The sequence below is a fragment of the Mus caroli genome, chromosome 15 (assembly GCF_900094665.2).
Source record: "Mus caroli chromosome 15, CAROLI_EIJ_v1.1, whole genome shotgun sequence".
Lineage (NCBI taxonomy): Eukaryota > Metazoa > Chordata > Mammalia > Rodentia > Muridae > Mus > Mus caroli.
Window position 1 is genome coordinate 52,655,441 of NC_034584.1, and position 20,989 is coordinate 52,676,429.

General features: G+C 43.1%; 1 protein-coding gene across 1 annotated transcript in view; it reads left to right on the forward strand.

Moving 5' to 3' along the window:
- Positions 1–20,989, forward strand: part of Fer1l6 (fer-1 like family member 6) — a 150,627-nt gene that overhangs the window by 115,462 nt on the left and 14,176 nt on the right. Inside the window, exons 30-39 of the mRNA XM_021182769.2 lie at positions 650–774; positions 2,456–2,587; positions 3,787–3,912; positions 6,803–6,930; positions 11,045–11,215; positions 13,198–13,358; positions 14,938–15,080; positions 16,504–16,592; positions 16,965–17,063; positions 19,962–20,203. Coding sequence (XP_021038428.2) covers positions 650–774; positions 2,456–2,587; positions 3,787–3,912; positions 6,803–6,930; positions 11,045–11,215; positions 13,198–13,358; positions 14,938–15,080; positions 16,504–16,592; positions 16,965–17,063; positions 19,962–20,203 — 1,416 coding nt within the window. The remainder of the gene's footprint in view (positions 1–649; positions 775–2,455; positions 2,588–3,786; positions 3,913–6,802; positions 6,931–11,044; positions 11,216–13,197; positions 13,359–14,937; positions 15,081–16,503; positions 16,593–16,964; positions 17,064–19,961; positions 20,204–20,989) is intronic.

Here is a 20,989-nt window from a genome sequence, read left to right on the forward strand (position 1 = left end):
AATGTGGCTGCACATTCCACACCCCTCACATACACACAGAGGTAATGCACCTGCACATCACTTACACACACACACACACACACACACACACACACACACACACACACATGAGAACCTGGCTCCTAATTGACATGTTTCACTTCACTTTCTCCTATGACCAGCCAACCCCATAGCATCTTCTTCATCGTACCCATGATGAGACAGAGATACAGTGAGGTGGAGTTACCCATTTAAGGTCACACAGCTAGAAATAGTGGAACTCAAAGTCTGTCTCCAATCATTTTTCTTTACAGGATGCCGCTAAAAATTTATTCAATAATATTATTAGCATGAACTTGTATGAAACCCTTAACATGTTTGAGCTTCATATTGGAACTAGATGATGCTCAAGACCCTGAGGATATTAACAACAAGCTATAGAATCATCTAAATTCAGGGCCTTTTCTCTGCTAGCTGGGTTGAAGAACAAATAATGTACCTTCTCAATGCCGGGTTTAATGTATTCATGCACAGACCTGGCCCAGCTAACACTTTGCCGGGCCCCAGGGCAGCCACAGACATTGCACTTACATGTGATACAGACTCCAGGGCTGCATGTAGTAACCCTGCAGCTAACAACTCTGTAACAATTTCTGCCGATTCTCCACAGAGGCAAAGCCAGACGAGGTCGTGCTGGATATGGAAGACGGCCCCAAAAGGAAGAAAGACAAAATGCTCAAGAAGAAACTGAAAGATGACGGAAATGATGCCATCCCAAACCTGGCTGTCTTGAAGGTCTGTGGGTCCAGGGCCTCCAGGGATGGGGTGCAGCGCTCAGCAGCAGGCTTCTCTTAGTGCTGTGGTCAAATGTCGTGAGTCCTTTCTTTGAACTAACTCCTGCTGTCTTCGTTATAGTCACTCACATGGGAAAATAACATGTAAATAAGCCAAGACAACGAAGCCTGCTCGTTTTCCTACTCTATAACGCCATATATTCAGAAAGAATATAACATCTGTTGTTTAGCTTCAACCTGGGAGGGAATTTACAGTGTTCAACCCCTCTGGGAGCTTGACGTCATCACATGGTGTACACACTCAAGATAGCAGGAGCTTTAACTGAAGTCAGCTCCATCAGACCAAGCTTCACAGAGAGAGGGTATTAGCTAGAGGCATGTACTATGTACAGGTGTGAAAATTTTTAATTACAGCAATTACATATGTAGATGATCGAGTTGGATAATTTTGAGAGGGTATTTGAATAAGTATTTTAATTATTATTTATTATTTATAAACCTCAGATTTAATTCTACTTCGCATTTCTAAAGTCTATAGATCATTTCTCACTTGGAAAATTCATATCTTCATGCACTATAATAAAAGTAAACACTTTTTGTCATTTTAAATGTGTTCTGAATTAATGAATATAAGTGAGTTCAACTTCCCCAAAGTACTACAGTTTATATTTAATGGCCAATAACACCAATGAAGCATGAAATCAGTTGTTGTGTTTATGCTTATATATCTGAAAATCTTTTGTGGGCTGGAAAGCCAGCTTTGTGGTTAAGAGCACTTACTGCTCATGGAGAGGATCTGAATCTGGGTCTGGTTTCCACGACCTACTCCGCAGCTCACAACCATCTGTCATTCAATTCTAGGGGCTCTGACACCCTCTTCTGGCCTCCAAACAAAGTAGGTATACACACAGCGCATGTATATACATGCATGCATACATACATACATACATACTCACATACATATACACATACAGTGCACAGGACATTCATACACATCAAAATAAATAACTCTTTAAAATGTTTTCAGACGGCTATACTTCTTGGTATACTTCAATTTTTATGCAAAGGACTTTACTAAGTTCATAATAGTTAGCTCTAGGGGTGTTTAGCCCAATACTTCCCTTATATTGTTAAGGATAAATCAATGGCAACCTCTTACCTTTTCCCTGGGACATATTTCAATGCCAGTTTTTGAGCCATCCTGAGTCTTTCTCATTAAACCAACACTAACATTCTGTACTGGTTCTTTGTGTATAGCTCTGATCTGATACTTAAGGGAACACTTTGGGGGAAGGGCTTCATGCTTTTAGCGCATGGTTTCAGAGAGTTCAGACCATGATTGCTCAGCCCATGGGCTTGGGTAGAGCATCATGGTGTCAGGAACATGTGGGAGAGGAGAGTTATTCACTTCATGCTAACAGGAAACAGAAATGGATGATTCTGGTGAGCCTCAGAAGAACAGGCTGCTGATAGAAATATAGGTAATTAAGGCTATCCTCGGGAGTTTTCTGATGGGAACAAGGATTCTTCTGGGAATTGAGCCCAGTGCCATTCCTGTTATATTTTGATGAAGAACTTGTCTATATTTGTGTCTGTTTTCAAACTTTGAGTGAGAATGAATTTAAAGGTGATGAAGTAATTAACCTTCCTTCATCTTAGTATAATCTTTCTTTTCTCTAAAGATATACGATGGTGATCTTGAGAGTGAATTCAACAATTTTGAAGACTGGGTGAAGACCTTTGAACTCTTCAGAGGCAAATCTACAGAAGAGGATCATGGTCTGGATGGAGACCGGGTCATAGGAAAATTCAAGGCAAGTTCCCATGTGGATTCCATTCTCTCTGTCCATAAATGTCAGCCATGACTCAATTCTAATAATGGGGCTGTGGTGTGGGCTGTGGTGTGTGGCAGAGATGACCCTCCATGCCTACCCTGAACCTTCTCAGAAACCCAGCAAGACCCAGCCCCAGTCTTTGAAGATATTTTTTTTTATTAGATATTTTCTTTATTTACATTTCAAATGCTATCCTGAAAGTTCCCTATACCCTCCCCCAGCCCTGCTCCCCTACCCACCCACTCCTGCTTCTTGGCCCTGGCATTCCCCTGTACTGGGGCATATAAAGTTTGCAATACCAAGGGGCCTCTCTTCCCAGTGATGGCTGACTAGGCCATCTTCTGCTACATATGCAGCTAGAGATATGAGCTCTGGGGGTACGGGTTAGTTCATATTGTTGTTCCACCTATAGGGTTGCAGATCCCTTCAGCTCCTGAGAAAGCTGAAGGTATTTTTGATTTGTGGCAAATGAGTTAAACTCACTCTGTGTAATATATATGAAGATGTAGCCACTAGCCATAAGGACCATCGCCCTTTGCCTTGCTGTCCCATCCATATATAACACATTAAATATGTGATCCATGCAGATTTGCCAGTTGAAAACCTAAGATAAATCAAATAACCCAAACCCCTTTCTGTCATACTTGTGGTTTCAGTATAACAAAGCAGTCATTAATATCTGGAGTTCACTCTATGATAGGCCTCTAAGGTGTTGCACAGTGTGCTGACCAAGGAACCCAGTTTGCCAACCTGGATTTAAATCTTGCTTATGACAGCAGCTAGTTGCATGACCTCAAGCAATATTGTTCACCTCTCAAAGCTTCAGTTACTGTATCTGGAAAGAGGAATACTGTACTCAGGACTGACTGAGAAAATAGGGAGACCTGGGCACAGCATTCCATGTATAAAGAACACTCAGATCCCATTGCCATAGCCCTCGTGTGATGGCTTATGATGAGGGCATTAACATGCTGGCCCCATCCACTAGTGTGCCATGAATAGGTGCTGAGCACGCAGCTTGTATACATTGTCCAAAGATGCAACTCTGACCAATGCTAACACTAGCCCATGTCCTTCAAACACTTGGGCTGTGTTTATTTTTCCACCACAGGGCTCACTATGGTTTCTTATAGGTCAGATGACAATTCTGTTTTCTGGCTTGTGTTCTGTGGTACTAGGGCTCCTTCTGCATCTACAAAAGCCCAGAGGATTCTACCTCAGAGGACAGTGGTCAGCTGAGAATCCAGCAAGGAATTCCACCCAATCACCCCATTCAAGTACTTATCCGTGTGTATATTGTTGCGGTAAGCCATCCTCTTTTGATCTAAGTGGGTGTATTAGCTTACCCATGGTGCTGAAACAAAATATCATAAGTGGGTTTAAATGACTGAAATGTTTTTATCACAGTTCTGGAGGCTGTAGGTTCATGATTGAGATTCTGGCAGTGTTGCTGTCTGGTGGAACCTATTCTGCTGGCTTGTATGTCTGCCTTCACATGGCTGTTCCTCTGGGGGTGTGAATGTGGGAGGAGAAAGAGCAACTTCTGAATTCTACAGGTCCATTCTTGTGACATTATTAGTTTTAGTCACCTGCCTATAGCCAACCGTAGGTCCAATCCCATTAAGTTTCAATATAGGCATTTAAGAGGCACTTAGATCAGTCTGCTAAGCTTTGCTGGCTCAGTTGGGTTACTCACTAGTGGGAAAGGACATCAAAGGCAAAAGCAGGATGCTCACAGGGAAGACAGTGGGAGGAGGAGCCCTGAAAGGCACCCAGGACCCTACAGGGCAGCTACTGCCCTGGTGAAATTCCCCCAATGGCTTTACAGCTACACTGTTGAGTCAGAAGTTTCATTTGGGTGCAAAAAGGAAAAAAAACCTTCAACTCAAAACATTGTGTTCTCCAGGCTTCCCTTTTTGATAATGAGTCAAAAAAATAAAATAAAATAAAACAATCTTTAATTACAATTTTTTTGATTTGTTGGGATAGTGGGAAAACAAACATGACATTCAATTGTACAAACCTTATGATTCACGGATTTGTCTTTAAACCGTTGCTTGGATTTGGTTTTCATGATTGTCTTTGCAGTATTCTTATTCAATGCTACCTCACTTCATGTTGCTCATATCCCTTGTAAGGAGCATTGACAAAGCATAAAAGAAGAATTAATTTCCAGGTACAGGCCTTTCTTCAGGAGTTCCAGGCCAGCCACACACACAGTGAGATCCTGTCTCAAGAATTAAAAAATTAATGAGAAGAGAAAACAAATTGTCTTTTTATCGTGTACTTCTTGGATATCCCTTCTCTCCTACATACCATCACACTGCTATGTGGCAGGGGTGTTGTGATGGAGTCTTTGTCCTCAATGCTCATGGTAATGCTCAGACAATCCTGGGTAGCCTATAATAAACCCCTACCTACATGATGCTCCACAATAGCCTTTTCAAAAGTGTTATTCAGGAAGATCCTGGTGTCCTGGGAGATAATTAATATACATTCCTCAGGAAACAGAGTGCATGCTCATGTAAATATAAGAAATATTCTGTCCAATAATTGATTTTTCCCCTCCAACTCTGGAGGTTCTCAAAGCTCATATGTACACTAAAGGCCCAGAGAATTCTGGAAGCAAACGAATGTACTGAACTGTTAGATCCTCAGCACCATGTCTGCTTCCCAACCCCCGTGGTTTCCTCTCACTGAATTACAGAGCTATGAATCACAACCCTTGCTGCAGTTCTGCTGTCTAGAGCCCTCTATACAAAGGTCAGAGCAACTGTGGACAAGGTTCCTGCCTGGAGCTGGGACGGGCAGCATGGAAGAGGGCTGCCTTGGGCTGCAGTTTGAGGACACAGCGACCTTGAATGAACATAGAAGGAGGGTGACAGTCCCGTTTCATTAGCAAGAAAGTCACTGTAGGATGAAGAGCCGGTGTTTGGTGTGGCCCTTGTTAGTAGTGGTGACTGTGTGTGCTTTTCTATCATGTATTAATACACAATTAGTTACATAATACACTGATTTAAAAATAATGTGATACGTACTAAAAGATTGTGAAAAAAATGCATGCAGGAAGAAGTCAAAGTTCTTTACTGTGCTCCTCTTCCTTAACAAGGCAGCACAGACACTTTCCCAGATCAGCACATTGCTTCATTTCTTTCAGTGGCCATGTGATGCTTTCTCGGGTGCCTATAACACCACTTGTTCACACAAGAACTATTAAGAAGGCTCTGATCCTTACAATATCCTTGAAACAAAGTAATGAGCAGAGCAGTACTCTCAGTTTCATGGCCATCACATGCTAGAACCCAGTGGTATGAAAACTAGAACATATAAAAATATAAAAAAATAAACAAAGGGACAACAAAGTGTGCAGGTTGTATCAGAGTTCACTGAGGTATAGAGAATTAAATGTGGGTGATTTGACAAGGAAAATCAAAGGAGTCACTTATTTGGATTGTGCTTTGGCACACGGCCCGTTTATAAGTTTTGGCTATTAAACAATCTCTAGAGAACATTCTTGTTCTAATCCATGGAGCTGGATTAGACTTACCCTGTTTGGTCTGAGGGAGACAGTATTAAGTATTGGGCTGTTTCTCAGCGTTCTTCACTGCCAAGTGTCTCAGCCTGTTTGATGCCACATCTTGATTGGCCTCCTACCAAGGCCTTTCCCTACACCAGGTTCACTTTTGACAGCCTACGGTACAACCAGTCTGGAATCAGGTTTCATGATCAGAAATACATCATCACTCAGGGAACTAGGGCTAAAGGCAAGATTCATGGGGAATTGGCTTCAGGAACCACTGGTGCTGGACAGGGTCTTTGGGTCCATCCCATGGTTATACAGACAGATCCAGAAACAACATAACTTGGCCAAGATGACACAATTAAAAATTAGAACAGGGGCTCACATCTTCTGCCTCTTTCTCCAGCATGTTCCTCACTGCCGTGTGCCAAGGACTGGCTGCCTCTGGGTAGAAGAGAAAGGCGGATATCAATAATTGTTCTTCTTTGGAGCAAAACTAGGGTGCTAATGCAGTGGTTCCTGACTTTAGTGGCACTCTGAAATCTAAGGAGCTTTAAAACGTCCCAAAGCTCAGGAGCTAGAACACCGGAACATGACCACATAGAACCCAACTGTCCCCGCATGCAGCCAGGATTGAGCCGCTGGGTCAGAACCATTTTCTTTTTCTTCCCCAGGCATTTAATCTCAGCCCAGCTGATCCGGATGGCAAATCTGACCCGTACATTGTGCTTAGGCTGGGCAAAACAGAAATCAAAGACCGGGACAAATACATCCCCAAACAGCTGAATCCAGTGTTTGGAAGGTCAGTGCCATCCCAGTTGGGTTGTATTGTCCTTTCTGCATTGGCTGCTGTTGCCTTCCTGGAGGTTGGTGGAAATGGTGTGGTGTGTGTGTGTGTGTGTGTGTGTGTGTGTGTGTGTGTGTGTGTGTAGGGGTATCTTAGATAAAACAATAGCTGAAGGTTAAACACTGACTTGTATCCTTGATAACAGCCAACCAAATGTTTATTCGTGCAAAAATGTAGATGGTTTCCTATCTAGGATTTGACATTGTGATCTTCAGACATGTGGTTTTATAACACATAAGTTTTAAACATAAAAGCACCTTAAAGGGTCATGGATACCACTTCCTAAGACTGTATGGAAGCTTTCTTCTTAAAATCAAGACATCTAAGATACAAAGAAGTTAAGAAATATATTAAAATTCACACAACTCAGAAATAGCAGGCACTGGGCAAATTGTTTGCTTTTGGGTCTCCTACTAGAGAAAGTTTTGCCACAATATCATTTTTTCCACCTAATTGCAGTGATTCCAAATGTTGAACTGAGAGCCTCCAGTGGTGTTTTGTTTTCCTGCAAGATGTTAAAATACACTGTGTGTGTGTGTGTGTGTGTGTGTGTGTGTGTGTGTGTGTGATCAAGAGAGACAGACAGAGATAGCTAAATAGGGAGAGAGAGAGAGAGAGTGTATGTGTGTGTGTACTGTAGAACTAGACTCAGGAATTTTCTGGTAGATAGCAACATCTTTAAAATGATTTATTTATTTTATTCGTGTGTGTGTGTGTGTGTGTGTGTTTTGCCTGCATGTATGTGTGTACCACATGTGTACAGTGCCCATGGCATTGAATCCCTTGGAACTGGCATTATGTGTGGACATGAACTACTATCTGGGTGCTGGGAACCAAAATCATGTGCTCTCAGCCAGAGCCACCACTCTAGCCACACCCCATTGACCTTGTAATGACACACAGACATGGCCCCTGCTTGGGTTTGTACTCTGGCTACGTTGGAGCTGAAAGAGCCTGGGTGTTGTCCTTTATAGACTCTGTACTGTCATGCAGCTGACTCTGCCTCTCTGGGTGGAGCTCTCCTCTTCTATAAAGCAGTAGTGACAATGGACTTTAGATTCCTCTGAAAGAATTGTGGTGCATCCATAACACAGTGTCCAACACACATGTGCTGCCTTTCCCTCCTCCTTGGTTACTTTAGCAACATCTTAAGTATATGCAATTTTCTTTTCTTGAGGAACTCAGAGCATGGGAAGAGATGGTCACCAGACTCACATAAATTCATTTACCCATTTGTATTGGCTTTGGATCCCATAGTATTTGATGAACATCAGTTTCTTAGATTTCTATTGCTGCTGATGAAATGAGGTCATATACTAGTCTGGATTAATAGGACCAGTTAAAGTGACAGTTTCAGAGATGTGTACCCCTGCTTCTCTAATCCTGATGTGACATCCACTGCTCTCTGCCATTTAAGGAGCCACTGTTTCCGTTTTGTCATTACTGTCTCCCAGCTGTGAATTAGACTTGCTTTCTTGGCCTTACTTTATGGCCCTGGAAAGTGGGAGGCTAGTGGGATAGCCTACAGCCTTGCAGAGCGTCTTTCCTAATTTCTCTAGGAATAGATGGTTGGTGGCTCCATGTGCTGTCTCCTCTCCTCCTTCATAGCTTCTGGCATGGGTTTACTTGTTTATGTGTTCACTGGCCATCCTCTTCCCTCTGCTAGAAGGTCACATCTGTCTGTGCATGAGCCATGTGGCCAATACCACTTCCTCAGCACCGCCGACAGGGCCTGGCACACAATAAGTGCTGAGTAAGCATTTGTTGTGAAAGAATGAGGGGAAGGGCCCCCAATGGAGGAGCTAGAGAAAGCACCCAAGGAGCTAAAGGGGTCTGCAACCCTATAGGTGGAACAACAATATGAACTAACCAGTACCCCCTGGAGCTCGTGTCTCTAGCTGCATATGTATCAGAAATGGCCTAGTCAGCCATCAGTGGAAAGAGAGACCCATTGGTCTTGCAAATTTTATATGCCTCAGTACAGGGGAACGCCAGGGCCAAGATGTGGGAGTGGGTGGGTAGGGGAGTGGGTGGGAGGGAGGGTATGGGGGACTTTTGGGATAGCATTGGAAATGTAAATGAAGAAAATACCTAATTAAAATAAAATAAAAAAGAATGAGGGAAAGATTGAGTAGGTGCACAGACAAAACTTCCACCACTTGATGATGCGATCTGATGGAGCTCTGCCACTCTGCACCATTATAGCATTGAGTATGACCATAGTCTTTGGCAGTTTTTCACAGCTCTCAAACAATGGACTCCGGAAACGCTGATCTTAGGTGACTAAAACAGCTCACCAACTCTGGCTCGCTCACCTCTGCCTCATCGTGGCATCTGCCCACTTTGACTAGTTCCTTCATGGTTACTGAGAATCCGTCTTATGTCAGGTGCTCTGCTAGTCAGTGCTTTTTAGGGATGTATGACTATTGAGAGAAAAGTGAATGGGGGATTATGACACTGTGGCAAGAAGTCCCATGAAGACAGGGGAAGGGCGAGTCTGAGCTCCACAGGTCTAGCACCAGGAGAGCTATCTGCAGTCGATTCCCTGGGATGATTAGACTTCTCTTTCTGCTCCTTTTTCCCAGCTCACAACACTCTTCCAACATGACTTGATCTTGGCTCCTGTCATCTTCTTCTGCCAACTTCTTGTATGCTTTACCCACTGGAAATGATTCTACTCTCAAGACCTGTCACACAGTGACTGTGTGATAAATGTCAGAAGAATTGGTTAAGAAATGAATGGATGAACAAAGGAGCCATCTTGGCTTTGAACCCTCTGAGCCTCCAAACACTTTCACTATCTCAGTTTTTGCTCCTTTAATGACCTTCCCTCAAGCAAAGAATGACAGTAGCAGTCTAATGGTATTATTACTGACATATGACCTGATGTAAGCCTAAGAGTTTCCAGGGCAACCGAGAATCCAGCCTTGATACCAGGGTTTTGCAAACTCTTTGACCGCTCCAGTTAAAATTCAGACACCATCAGTTTCAGCACAGTTTGATGAGAAGGGCCAGAGCCACCATGTCTTCTGTCATTGTTACCAGGGACAGTGAAACCATTATCAAGTCTGTCCTGGGTGGCTAATATGCTGATAGCAAAGTCCAGTGATGGATGCTGGGTGCTTCCAATGAACCCCCAGAATAGCCATTACAACCTAGGATCCAAATCTGAAGCTAAGAAAGGCACCACCATGCTTGACAGATGAAGGGCACATAGATTTCTCCCCGTTCAGTCCCGAGGGGGACCTTTTAGAGCCTACTCTATCAACTATAATCACTGGTGCTATAAACTGCCTTTTTCTCACTGGGGATAGTTACTTATGGCCATACTAGTCTTAGGATACCCTTGAGTGTTTCAGGAAAGCTTGATTCATGATCCTTCATTTATATTCTCAGGATTTTGGTTCCCTTGTCCACAAAATAGAGGTATTGGATATAGATTTCTGACATGCTTTGTAGTTCAAAGAAATAGCCACTGAATATACGTTTTCTGATGGCCAACTGCGAGCTCCAGTGGGGTGGAAATAAGAATGATTCTGTCCTCGAGGGGCTCAGCCATGGGGAGACAGCATTTCAGCCCTGAAATTCTTTGTTTCCATCAGCGAGGTTTTCTTTTTGGAAACTCCAGCTGGCGTTCCTCGACAAAGCAGTGACAGAAAGTATTCTCACTGTGTATGAGCTGAAAACCTGGAAGAGGGATGCGTGTTTTATGTGACCAACTGCCCCACCATGTTATAAAAAAAAATGTCATACGTGGAGGGTGGAAGAGATTAAGTAAGATCCACAATATTTAACAGACACAGAATTCAGGTCTGAAATCAGACTGGAAATCAGACCAACAACTCTAAGATATGACGTGAAAGGGCGAATCATTGTCTATTGAAAGTTGATAAATAAATCAGAAGTCAATGATTGTACTTGGATAATAAACTACACAGATCCCTGTCAGCGCTAACTGAATTCAGTCGATCCAGTCAGCGTGTGGACCACGAAGTGCTAACCAAAAGGAAGCTGGTGATGTCCCATGCTGGCAGACCTTGCTAATTCCCAGCCCTCTTCTTGGACTCAGGTCATTTGAGATCCAGGCCACTTTCCCAAAGGAGTCCCTGCTCTCTGTCCTGATTTATGACCATGACATGATCGGGTCAGATGACCTCATTGGAGAGACCAAGATCGACCTGGAGAACCGTTTCTACAGCAAACACAGAGCCATTTGTGGCTTGCAGAGCCAGTATGAGATGTAAGTTGTCTCCTGTGGAGACACTGTTGGTGTCTCAGGAACACAGCCTTGTGGCACTCTGGACTGCGCATGCGTTCATACTCTTGAGGGCCAATGGGGCTGGGGAAGCAACTTTGATTTAAAACTCAGGGCCGGTTCTTCAAGAGCGAAGAGTCAGGCTGTGGTGTGCTTGTGCATTCACTTGTGTCTGGTGGTCAGGATTCCCGGGGCGGGGGGCGGGGGACGGCGGGTGTTAGATGAGGAATGGTTATTACAGTGCAAACATCGCAAGAGCATCGTGAATATCCTCAGTGCCCTGGAATTGTGTAAACAAGAGCTGTATGTGCTTAGGACCTGCTGTTTAAGAGCTTTGCATGCAATATCTTATCAGTCCCTCTAGAACTAGCTTTATTTCATACGTGAAGGGAGAGTGGATGTCAATCTCATTCTTCACAAAGATTTGCAAATCAACTTTATTTTAAAAGGTAGGCTATATCAGCTTCGTTTTCTTTTGAAGGGTGCTGTATCTGATTATACTTTTTAACACAATCTTACAAAATTACAACCAGGGAATTATTGACATTCATTGGCGTTCCATTGTGTAATTCGAAAATGATTTTTTTCCTAAATGGAAAATAATTTACAGAATGTATTGCTATAAGTCAAATAACTTGCCCAATTCGCTATTTACATAAATTACTGATAAAAATTAAATATTTATGTACATTCTTGCTTTTAGTTTTCCTTTTAGTGTTTTTTTCTATACTATTTCCTTCTGAACTTGGATTACATGCTTTGAAATTTATTTATTGTTTATGTATTTATTTATTTATTTATTGTTCTTACTTTGTAGCTGAAGTATTTTAAAGCTGTCATTTAATATTGCTTGCAGTCTTTAATGTACTGCTTCTACACAGTATTCAATCATATGAACATGCTATAAAGTGGTAGAGTCAATTGCCTTCCTGATGTGATCAAGCAGTTCCTATTGTGGGAGGCCAGGAAGCAGGGAGTGGGTGGGAACCAGGGCCTGCCCAGTGCTTGCCTTCCTCCAAAATGGCTATTTCTTAGGGGATGAAAGGGTTGGGGAGACCCAGGAAAGTCACTAATTAGAAAAACAGGAGTCTATAAGATAAATTGTGTGTGTGTGGCTGGGGGTCTCAGGGAGGAGGGAGGAGAGACATTGAGGTGGTAAGTCAGAGCTTTCCTCTTAAGCAGCACACAAATGACCAAACACTGGCTAAACTTGCCCAGACCCCCTAGCAGCAGAAAGACAGACTGGAGCTTGCTAATGGTGCTAGGGAGCAGGAACAGAGAGCAAGTGCAGCTTGGATACAGGGTTTCCTTTCAGGGTGATGGCAACTTTCTATAACTAAGCAGAATGAGTGCATGCTATTAGGACCATATACAATACCACAGAACCAGACAACTTCAAAATGATAAGTTTTGTTATATGAATCTCACTTCAATGTTGTTTGTTTGTTTTGTTGGTTTTTTTGGTTTTGGTTTTTCGAGACAGGGTTTCTCTGTATAGCCCTGGCTGTCTTGGTACTCACTCTGTAGACCAGGCTGGCCTTGAACTCAGAAATCTGCCTGCTTCTGCCTCTTAAGTGCTGGGATTAAAGGCGTGCGCCACCACTCCCTGGCTCAATGTTTTTGTTTTGTTTTGTTTTGTTTTGTTTTGTTTTGTTTTGTTTTGTTTTGTTTTGTTTTGTTTTGTTTTAAGAAGAGTGTATTGGTTTAAAAAAAAAATCAAAATTCCTGCAAACTATCTTTATGTCAAGCTGGCTGCAAGCCCTGTCTTTTATGCAAGCTGTGCTTATGCAAGGGTGCTCGACTAGAGAGAGAAGAAAATGAAACAAAGCCAAACACACTAGCCCAGGTGTATAACTGGGGGAAATTACACAAGCCACATTTGATAGGAGCTTTTACTGGGGACCTCAAAGGGTGCTCCCCTAGAGTGCACCCAGGCTCACTTCATCTGTCTTTCCTCCTCTTCTCAGAGAAGGGTACAATGCCTGGAGGGACACGTCCAAACCCACAGAAATCCTAACCAAGCTGTGTAAAGACAACAAACTGGACGGACCGTACTTCCGCCCCGGGAAGATACAGATTGGAAAGAAGGTCTTTTCTGGGAAAACCGTCTTCACTGAAGAAGACTCCGGTAACTCCCAGCACACGGCTCTGCTGATGTAGCTGGTTTGTTAAAAAAGGCTGATTCCACTGGCTGAGGCTTGGGGATAGTGGGTCATTTAATTACAAAAGGGAAAGACAGAAAATCCAGTAGGCTAATAAGAAGCACTCAGTCACAAGGTTCAGGTAACTACACTGCATCCTGGTCTATGTCCTTCCCGTCTTTGTGTGTGTTGTTCAAGACTTGAAAATGTGCCAAGCCAGCAGGAGCGTTCAGTGAATGTCACATGGCATTAAACAGTAGGTGCAGCCCAGCATCCTGCAAGCCCTGTACCCAACTATCTTACTGCGGCACCGAGAGAGGAATATTTTTCCATGAGTATCACAGGACACACCCTGCAGATCCCAAAGAAGTTTTCATAACTTTGAGAGGAAGGCACAAAAGGCATTTTTAGTGATGCAGCGAAACTCTGGCCCCACTACATCTGAGCAGTTGCTGCTTCTCTAAAGCATCCATGCTTTTGCTACAGTCAAACTGAGGTGATAGCGAGGCTGTTTCAACATGATTGGCTCCCACCATTTTTATTTCTGTCTACTTCTTTATTTTGGACCCAATAACATACTGAGGGTTCTTGCATGCAATTATTGCTATTTAAACAGTCTTTTGGTGATAGATTGATATGAACTTCCTTTTAAAAAATTTCCTCTTCACAATATACTCTTATGGTGATGTAATTATCTGGTCCAAACTATACATTTGACTAAGTAATGATGGAAAAACAGCAATTTTGCACTCTAAAAACATGAAATTATGTTCATAACATCAGTTCCTGAGTGACTAAACTTTATGACAAAGGTTTATTCATTGATGGTCTAACTCTATTAGCACTTACTGATATAATTATTGCCACCAGGTGGTTGTTTCTGTGGTCCCTTCCTATAAAGTCAGATTTGATTATCTGATATCTTATATCATCTTATATCTTACATCTATCATCACTATAAGCTTTGTCAAGAAGATTTTACTTTTTCAATAATTTTGTCTTGCTTTGTGATATCCCTTCCACCTGTATTTTTTTATTATTATTTTTATCTTTTAAGCCATGAATTACCTCCTCTGGTGGATTGAAGTATAGGTGTTTATAGTTGAGGTCCCAGGCAAAGAGAAGACATCTACAAACACACCTTTTTACTGAAGGCCATTTTACTGAAGGCCACCCTGATTTCTAGGTCCTCACATTGTGGTGTGACCAAACATACCCTCTTTAGTGTCTGTCATCCATCAGCTGTGGAATCTCCAGGAATCTGGTTGAGTGTGTATGTGTGTATGCATGTATGTGTGTGTGTGTAAAACCCCCACTCCAGAACATGATTGATGTCTCTGTCTTCTTATCATTTGACTTATCTCAGGTCTCTGTCTCCACATTCAGTCTCTTTCTCATTCATATGATACCACCTTCAGTTCTTTCTGATTCTTATTTTCTTTTATTCCTACTATGTCCTAGTGTCTTTAGGATGCATGGTTAAGGAAAGTGCTTAAGACAGACAACATCAAGGCCCCCCACTCTTTGCTTCTAACAGGCCTCTTCCCTTGTCTTTACTCCCTGCAGAGGAGATGGTGGAGTCTTATGAACACTTGGCCCTCAAGGTGTTACACTCTTGGGAGGACATCCCTGAGGCTGGGTGGAGGCTGGTTCCTGAGCACATAGAAACAAGGCCACTCTACCACAAGGATAAGCCAGGAATGGAGCAGGTAGTGTTACCAGTGTTGTTAAAGGCAGAGCCTAGACTTTGCCAGCCTTAAGGAGTTAGGTAGGGTTGGTGACTCATCCTCGGGGGCAAATCAAACAGATAAAGTCACAGTGAAAAGCAAGAAAGATTTACTAACTGTGCCTAGATTGATAAGATGATAAAGGAGTTCATTGAACCCCCACATCTATTTTAAAGACCCTGGCATGACATTTAGGTTTAATAGAGTTCAAGAGGTCTACATACTTAACTATGCAGTATTGTTCAAGAGATGTTCCCATCCATCACTGGTCCATTATTCCCTTTGTTCCAGTCTCTCCTTTAACGTGATCTGGCAAATTGTCAGACTATATGGAGTCTCTTTCTGCAAGATGTGCTACCTAACTTGCTGGTACCAGGTCTCATCCTTTTTTCTCCTCATACATGAAATTCCCGAGTAAATTTCACTTTCTTGGGAACCATTATGTTGCTGGTTTCATAGCTAAAGAAAGAGACACAAGTGTCTCTTTAAAACATTTCATGCCTGCCAAGGTGGCTGCAGTCATGGACAGGGCAGGTCTGGCCTAAAGTGGAGTGTTTGTTCACAAGAAAAGTGTCCTTGTCCCTAAAAGCTCATCCTGTGTGCCTTACAGTAGTGATTTTATCCAAGGATGGTTTTGAGCTTCTTCCTAGGGAACACATAGCGCTGTCTGGAAATAGTTTGGGTTCTTAGAAGTAGGTGAGGTGCTATCCAGTGGGTAGATGCTGCTAAACATTCTACAGTGCACAGGATAGCCTCTACTCCAAAGAAAGAGTTACCTAGCAATAATGTCAGTAGAGTTGAAAAACTAGGCTCTGAAGTCACTGTTGATTTTGTATCTCCATTTTTACCATTTGAATGAACAAAGTCCTTTGTAAGAACTTTGACATTTGAAAAACTTTGAAGCTTGACCGAGATGTAGAAATTCTTGAGACAGAGTGTATTGACTGCATAGTGCCGTGTCTATTGCATAGGAGAGGAGACACAGGAGAGGCCCAGTAAAGGTTGTCTTGCCCTTCCCCAGCTCTTAACTTGTGCATCTGTAAACTCCTAGTAAAATGTGCTATCGAAGGTGTGGTGGTCCATTTCTGTAGTTCCAGACTTTTGTAATTCCAGCATCTGTACCAGGAGTTCAAGGCCAGTTACACATATATAATGTGTGCAAGGCCAATCTAGGCTACTTGAGTTTAGCTCAAGGGAGGGAAGAAAGAAAGGAATGGGGAAAGGAAGAGAAGAAGAGTGAGAGAAGACTCTACCTTTGCTAGCAAATAGGCTATCTGTATATAAAGACACCAAATCTTACCTAACATCCATTCTAACAAGGGGATATTTTAAAATAACGGATGGTCAATTATCATGCTCTGCCATCATCTCTCAAAGCTAAAGGAAACTTTCTTTTGTGAACAAGGGCCGCCTACAGATGTGGGTGGATATGTTTCCCAAAGACACACCTCAGCTTGGACCTCCAGTTGACATTTCACCAAGGAAACCCAAAGGGTAAGCTAATCTGTCTGTGCTGAGGGGAAGAGACTGTGGTAGCAGAATAGAGGATTACAGCATTTGAGGTGGGAGATGGCCATCTGGCCAGTGGCAGTGGCACATGAGGTGTGGTGACAGAGGTGGTTAAATTGGTGGCTTCTGCATTTCAAGTTCCTCGGATGGAAAATGCTGGTCCATTGAAGGAGGAGCTACTCTGACCAACTCATACCCCAGCGAGTCTGAGATCTCCTGTCAGGCCACTTAGTTCTGACAGATCATCCTTGAGGGCTGATGCTAATGACCCTGACAGACTCAGGCTTACAGACCAAGTACAATGCTTTTGACCCCATTTTAAGGTCGTCCACCTAACACTGTGCTCCTTCACCCCAGATACGAGCTGAGGGTGACCATCTGGAACACTGAAGATGTTATTTTAGAAGATGAAAATATCTTCACAGGTCAAAAATCAAGCGATATTTATGTCAAAGGGTAAGGTTACCCACACGTTCCATTCTTCCTTTCTCCATCCCTTCCTCCTTTAGCCTCTAGCCAATCTATGCTTTGTGGAAGCCATCACTCACAGTCCACGGAAGGAAGTGTCCTGCTTTGTTAGATAAGGCCACTTTCTGTGTAAAATATTTGTCTTGTTCATTTCTTTTGCTAAGAATTATTTTATGAAAACACTTTTGGTGTGTAAATCTTTTTAAAATTTTTTTATTAGATATTTTCTTCATTTACATTTCAAATGCTATCCCAAAAGTCCTCTATGCCTTCCCCCCACATTGCTCACTTACCCACCCACTCCCACTTCTTGGCCCTGGCATTCCCTTAACTGGGGCAAATAAAGTGGGCAATACCAAGGGGCCTCTCTTCCCAATGATGGCCGACTAGGCCATCTTCTGCTACATATGCAGCTAGAGACATGAGCTACACCCATGGAAGGAGTTACAGAGACAAAGTTTGGAGCTGACACGAAAGGATGGACCATCTAGAGACTGCCCTACCCGGGGGTCTGTCCCATAATCAGCCACCAAACCCAGACACTATTGCATGTGCCAGCAAGATTTTGCTGATAGGACCCTGATATAGCTGTCTCTTGTGAGGCTATGCCAGTGCCTTGCAAATACAGAAGTGGATGCTCACAGTCAGCTATTGGATGGAACACAGGGCCCCCAATGGAGGAGCTAGAGAAAGTACCCAAGGAGCTGAAGGCATCTGCAACCCTATCAGTGTGTATATCTTATATAATTATCTTTCAGTTAAATGTAGGATAACTAAACATTCAAGTGTCCTTCAAAGTGCATCTGCCCTTCCATGGGAAGCAAGCAGAGCAACATGTGTGTTATAGAGGGAAAGGGCATGTGTTTAGCAGATCATAAAGCTAAGGCAAAGGCTAGAACTTAGCCCTCCCCATTTGCTACTGATTAACAAGAGATTGCGGCCCTGGATCCTGCCGTTGAAGCTTCCCTATACCTCTTCAATCTCAGTCGTGCTTTCACTCAGCCCCCAGTCAGGGAGTCAGGGAGGACAGAGAAAATCAGATATAAATTCATCCCAACCTTATGGTGATAGCCCTCGCTCTTTCCTGAGCAAGAAACGCCTTGGCAGTCAAAGCATGCTCAGTGGTTCACAGTTCTCATTTTCTTCTCCAGAATGAGAATAGAGGAATGAATTTTGACGAAACAAGAGTAATAAAGTAGCAGAATATTACTCGGGGAACAGAATTAAAGTCATCTGAAACTGCTCTTCAGTCACGTTGAGGAAAGATTAAGGTGTTCTGCAAAATGGGATTCCATCATGGCTCACCCTATGGAACGCTTCTGGCAGAGTTCAGAAACTTTCACATCCTGGCCATTAAGATGTATATATATATATATATATATATATATATATATATATGCCCACATTCAGGACTCTCACCCTTTTCCTGGGGCTGCCAGGGCTGGCACAAACACAGGCCTGCTGCTGTTGCTAATCCCAATGGCTCAGCTTGGATTCATCCTGCTAATTAATCTTTCTCTTCTCCTGCTCTAAGGACCGCCCAGCACGGCCGCCCTCTCCTTTTGCACGCAGTCTCTCTTAACCTTGGCAGCAGCTTGTTCTTCCTGTTTTCCTCCTACCCTGGCTGCTCGATTCTCAAGGGTCTGGAAGTTCATGGTTCTTCCATCCGGCTGTTAACAGTCCAGGGTGTTTTCTCTTTTCCTTAACTAAATAAGTGTGTCTACTCTCTGCCACTGTGTTCTGCAAAAATGTGCCACTAAATACACGTGGCCTGCCTCTCTGAAGGGAAGGGCTTTCCTCTTCCCTAGGAATGAGAAATGGATGCTTTCAGAACACAGGTGGATTAGGGCCTAAAGAAATGGCTCAGCAGTTAAGAGCATACACTACTCTTCCAGAGACCCGAGTTTAGTGCCCTGTGCCCACATCTGTCAGCTCAGAGGTTCCTGTAACATCAGCTCCAGGGAATTCAACACCTCTGGCCTCCTTGGGCACTGTCACACATTTGTGCATAGACACACACACACACACACATACACACATACACTCTAAAAGGTAATAAAAGTAAATCTTTCTTTAAAAAAGAAAGTAAATTGATTGAATCCTCAACTAGTCTGAATAAAGTCTTTGTTTTTAAACCAACTAACCACAGATGAAGTACTAGGGGAAACTTTCACTTGTAGCTTACATTATTAGCATGGAGGAAAAACAATGGAAAATATGAGAAGGAAGGATGTCCCCAAGGTCTTTAACAGAGATGCCATGTCATTCCTCAGAACAGTCCTATGAACCAGGAGCCAAAACCAGTTTCAATTTTTACAGATCTACGTTAGACACAAAGAGGTTAGACAAGTGACCTGCAGTTATACCATGAGTAGGTAGAGCCAGGACTTAGAAGCTCAGTGGCTGTGGCCAGCCCACCCACACTCTTGCTACCCCTGTACCCCAAATGACCCAAATCTGCTACACTGTCAGGATCCAAAATCAGAGCGGAGAAGCAAGACATTCTCAGACCCAACAGCAGGTCAAACACCCAATTTCAGAGGTTTCATTGTAATCTTGTTCTAACACTCTAGTGTGGCGATGACACCCCTGCCCCTTACAAAGAGGACTCCCAGATGACAGGAGCTCAGACTTCATGTTCATTTCCTATTTCCTATCTTAATTGCACAGAGCTTCTCATCTATACACTGCCAAAGACACTTACGCGGCCTGCCTTCGGATGAGTCTCTTCTTTCGGATCCCAGCTTCTCTCTTTCATATTAAGATGGAAATTTCCATCTGAACCCAAGCTACATCTAACCTGCAGCTGTGGCTCAGACACACTGAATGAAGCTGGTTGAGTCACTCTTGACTCTGAGTGTTTGGATCTCCTTAATCTTTGTGCAGGTGGATCAAGGGCCTGGAGGACGACAGGCAGGAGACAGATGTGCACTACAACTCCCTGACTGGAGAAGGCAACTTCAACTGGCGCTTCCTGTTTCCGTTCCAGTACCTGCCCGCTGAAAAGCAGATGGTCATCAGCAAGAGGGAGAACATCTTCTCCCTGGAGAAGATGGAATGTAAGACCCCGGCCGTGCTGGTGCTGCAGGTCTGGGATTTTGAAAGACTGTCCTCAGATGACTTCCTGGGTAAGCCTGGTGGCCTTCTCCAGCATGCATTCATGTTAAGGATGTCGCCCTAGCTTTGGGAGAACTTAATGTGATTCTGTTATGAGGACAATAATTTTAGAGCTATTACTGGGGAGCTGACAAAATAAGTTACAGCCTGTGCATACATCAGGCCCCTGATAAGTGGATCTTTGTTCTAAAATACACAGTTAAACTTTGAGTTCATTACTAATGGGTTATGCCAACCAGAGGGGCTGAAGAGGCTACCCAGCAGTTAAGGGCATGGGTTGCTCTTGCAGAGGACCCTGGGTTTGGTTCCCAGCATCCATATCAGGAGGCTCACAACCATATGAGACCCCAGTTCCAGGGGATCTGATGCCCTGCCCGGGCACCTGCATGACTGTGGTACATATACATATATTCAGGCCCACATACAAATGTGTAAGGTAAAATAATAAATAGTTAGGAAAAAGAACCAACCACAGCTCCTCACAGAGAGAGCACTCAGTAAACAGCAACCCTGCCACCATGAAAATACTGAGCAGTCAGCGGTTTGGAAAGTTGGGGAGGATGCACTAAGTGCAAAAGAATGTGTGATGAAAATATCATTTCTTTAAGATATGTATTTATATTTTATGTAAATTTATATAAATATATACATAAATTAAGGGCATGAATATATTAATATCTTTTATAACTGTATATCTTAAAGTAAAGAGGGGCAGGCAGGCTAGGGGTACGTGCTACTGCACAAAGGGGTGGCCAGTTTGGTAAGAATATATATATATATATATATATATATATATA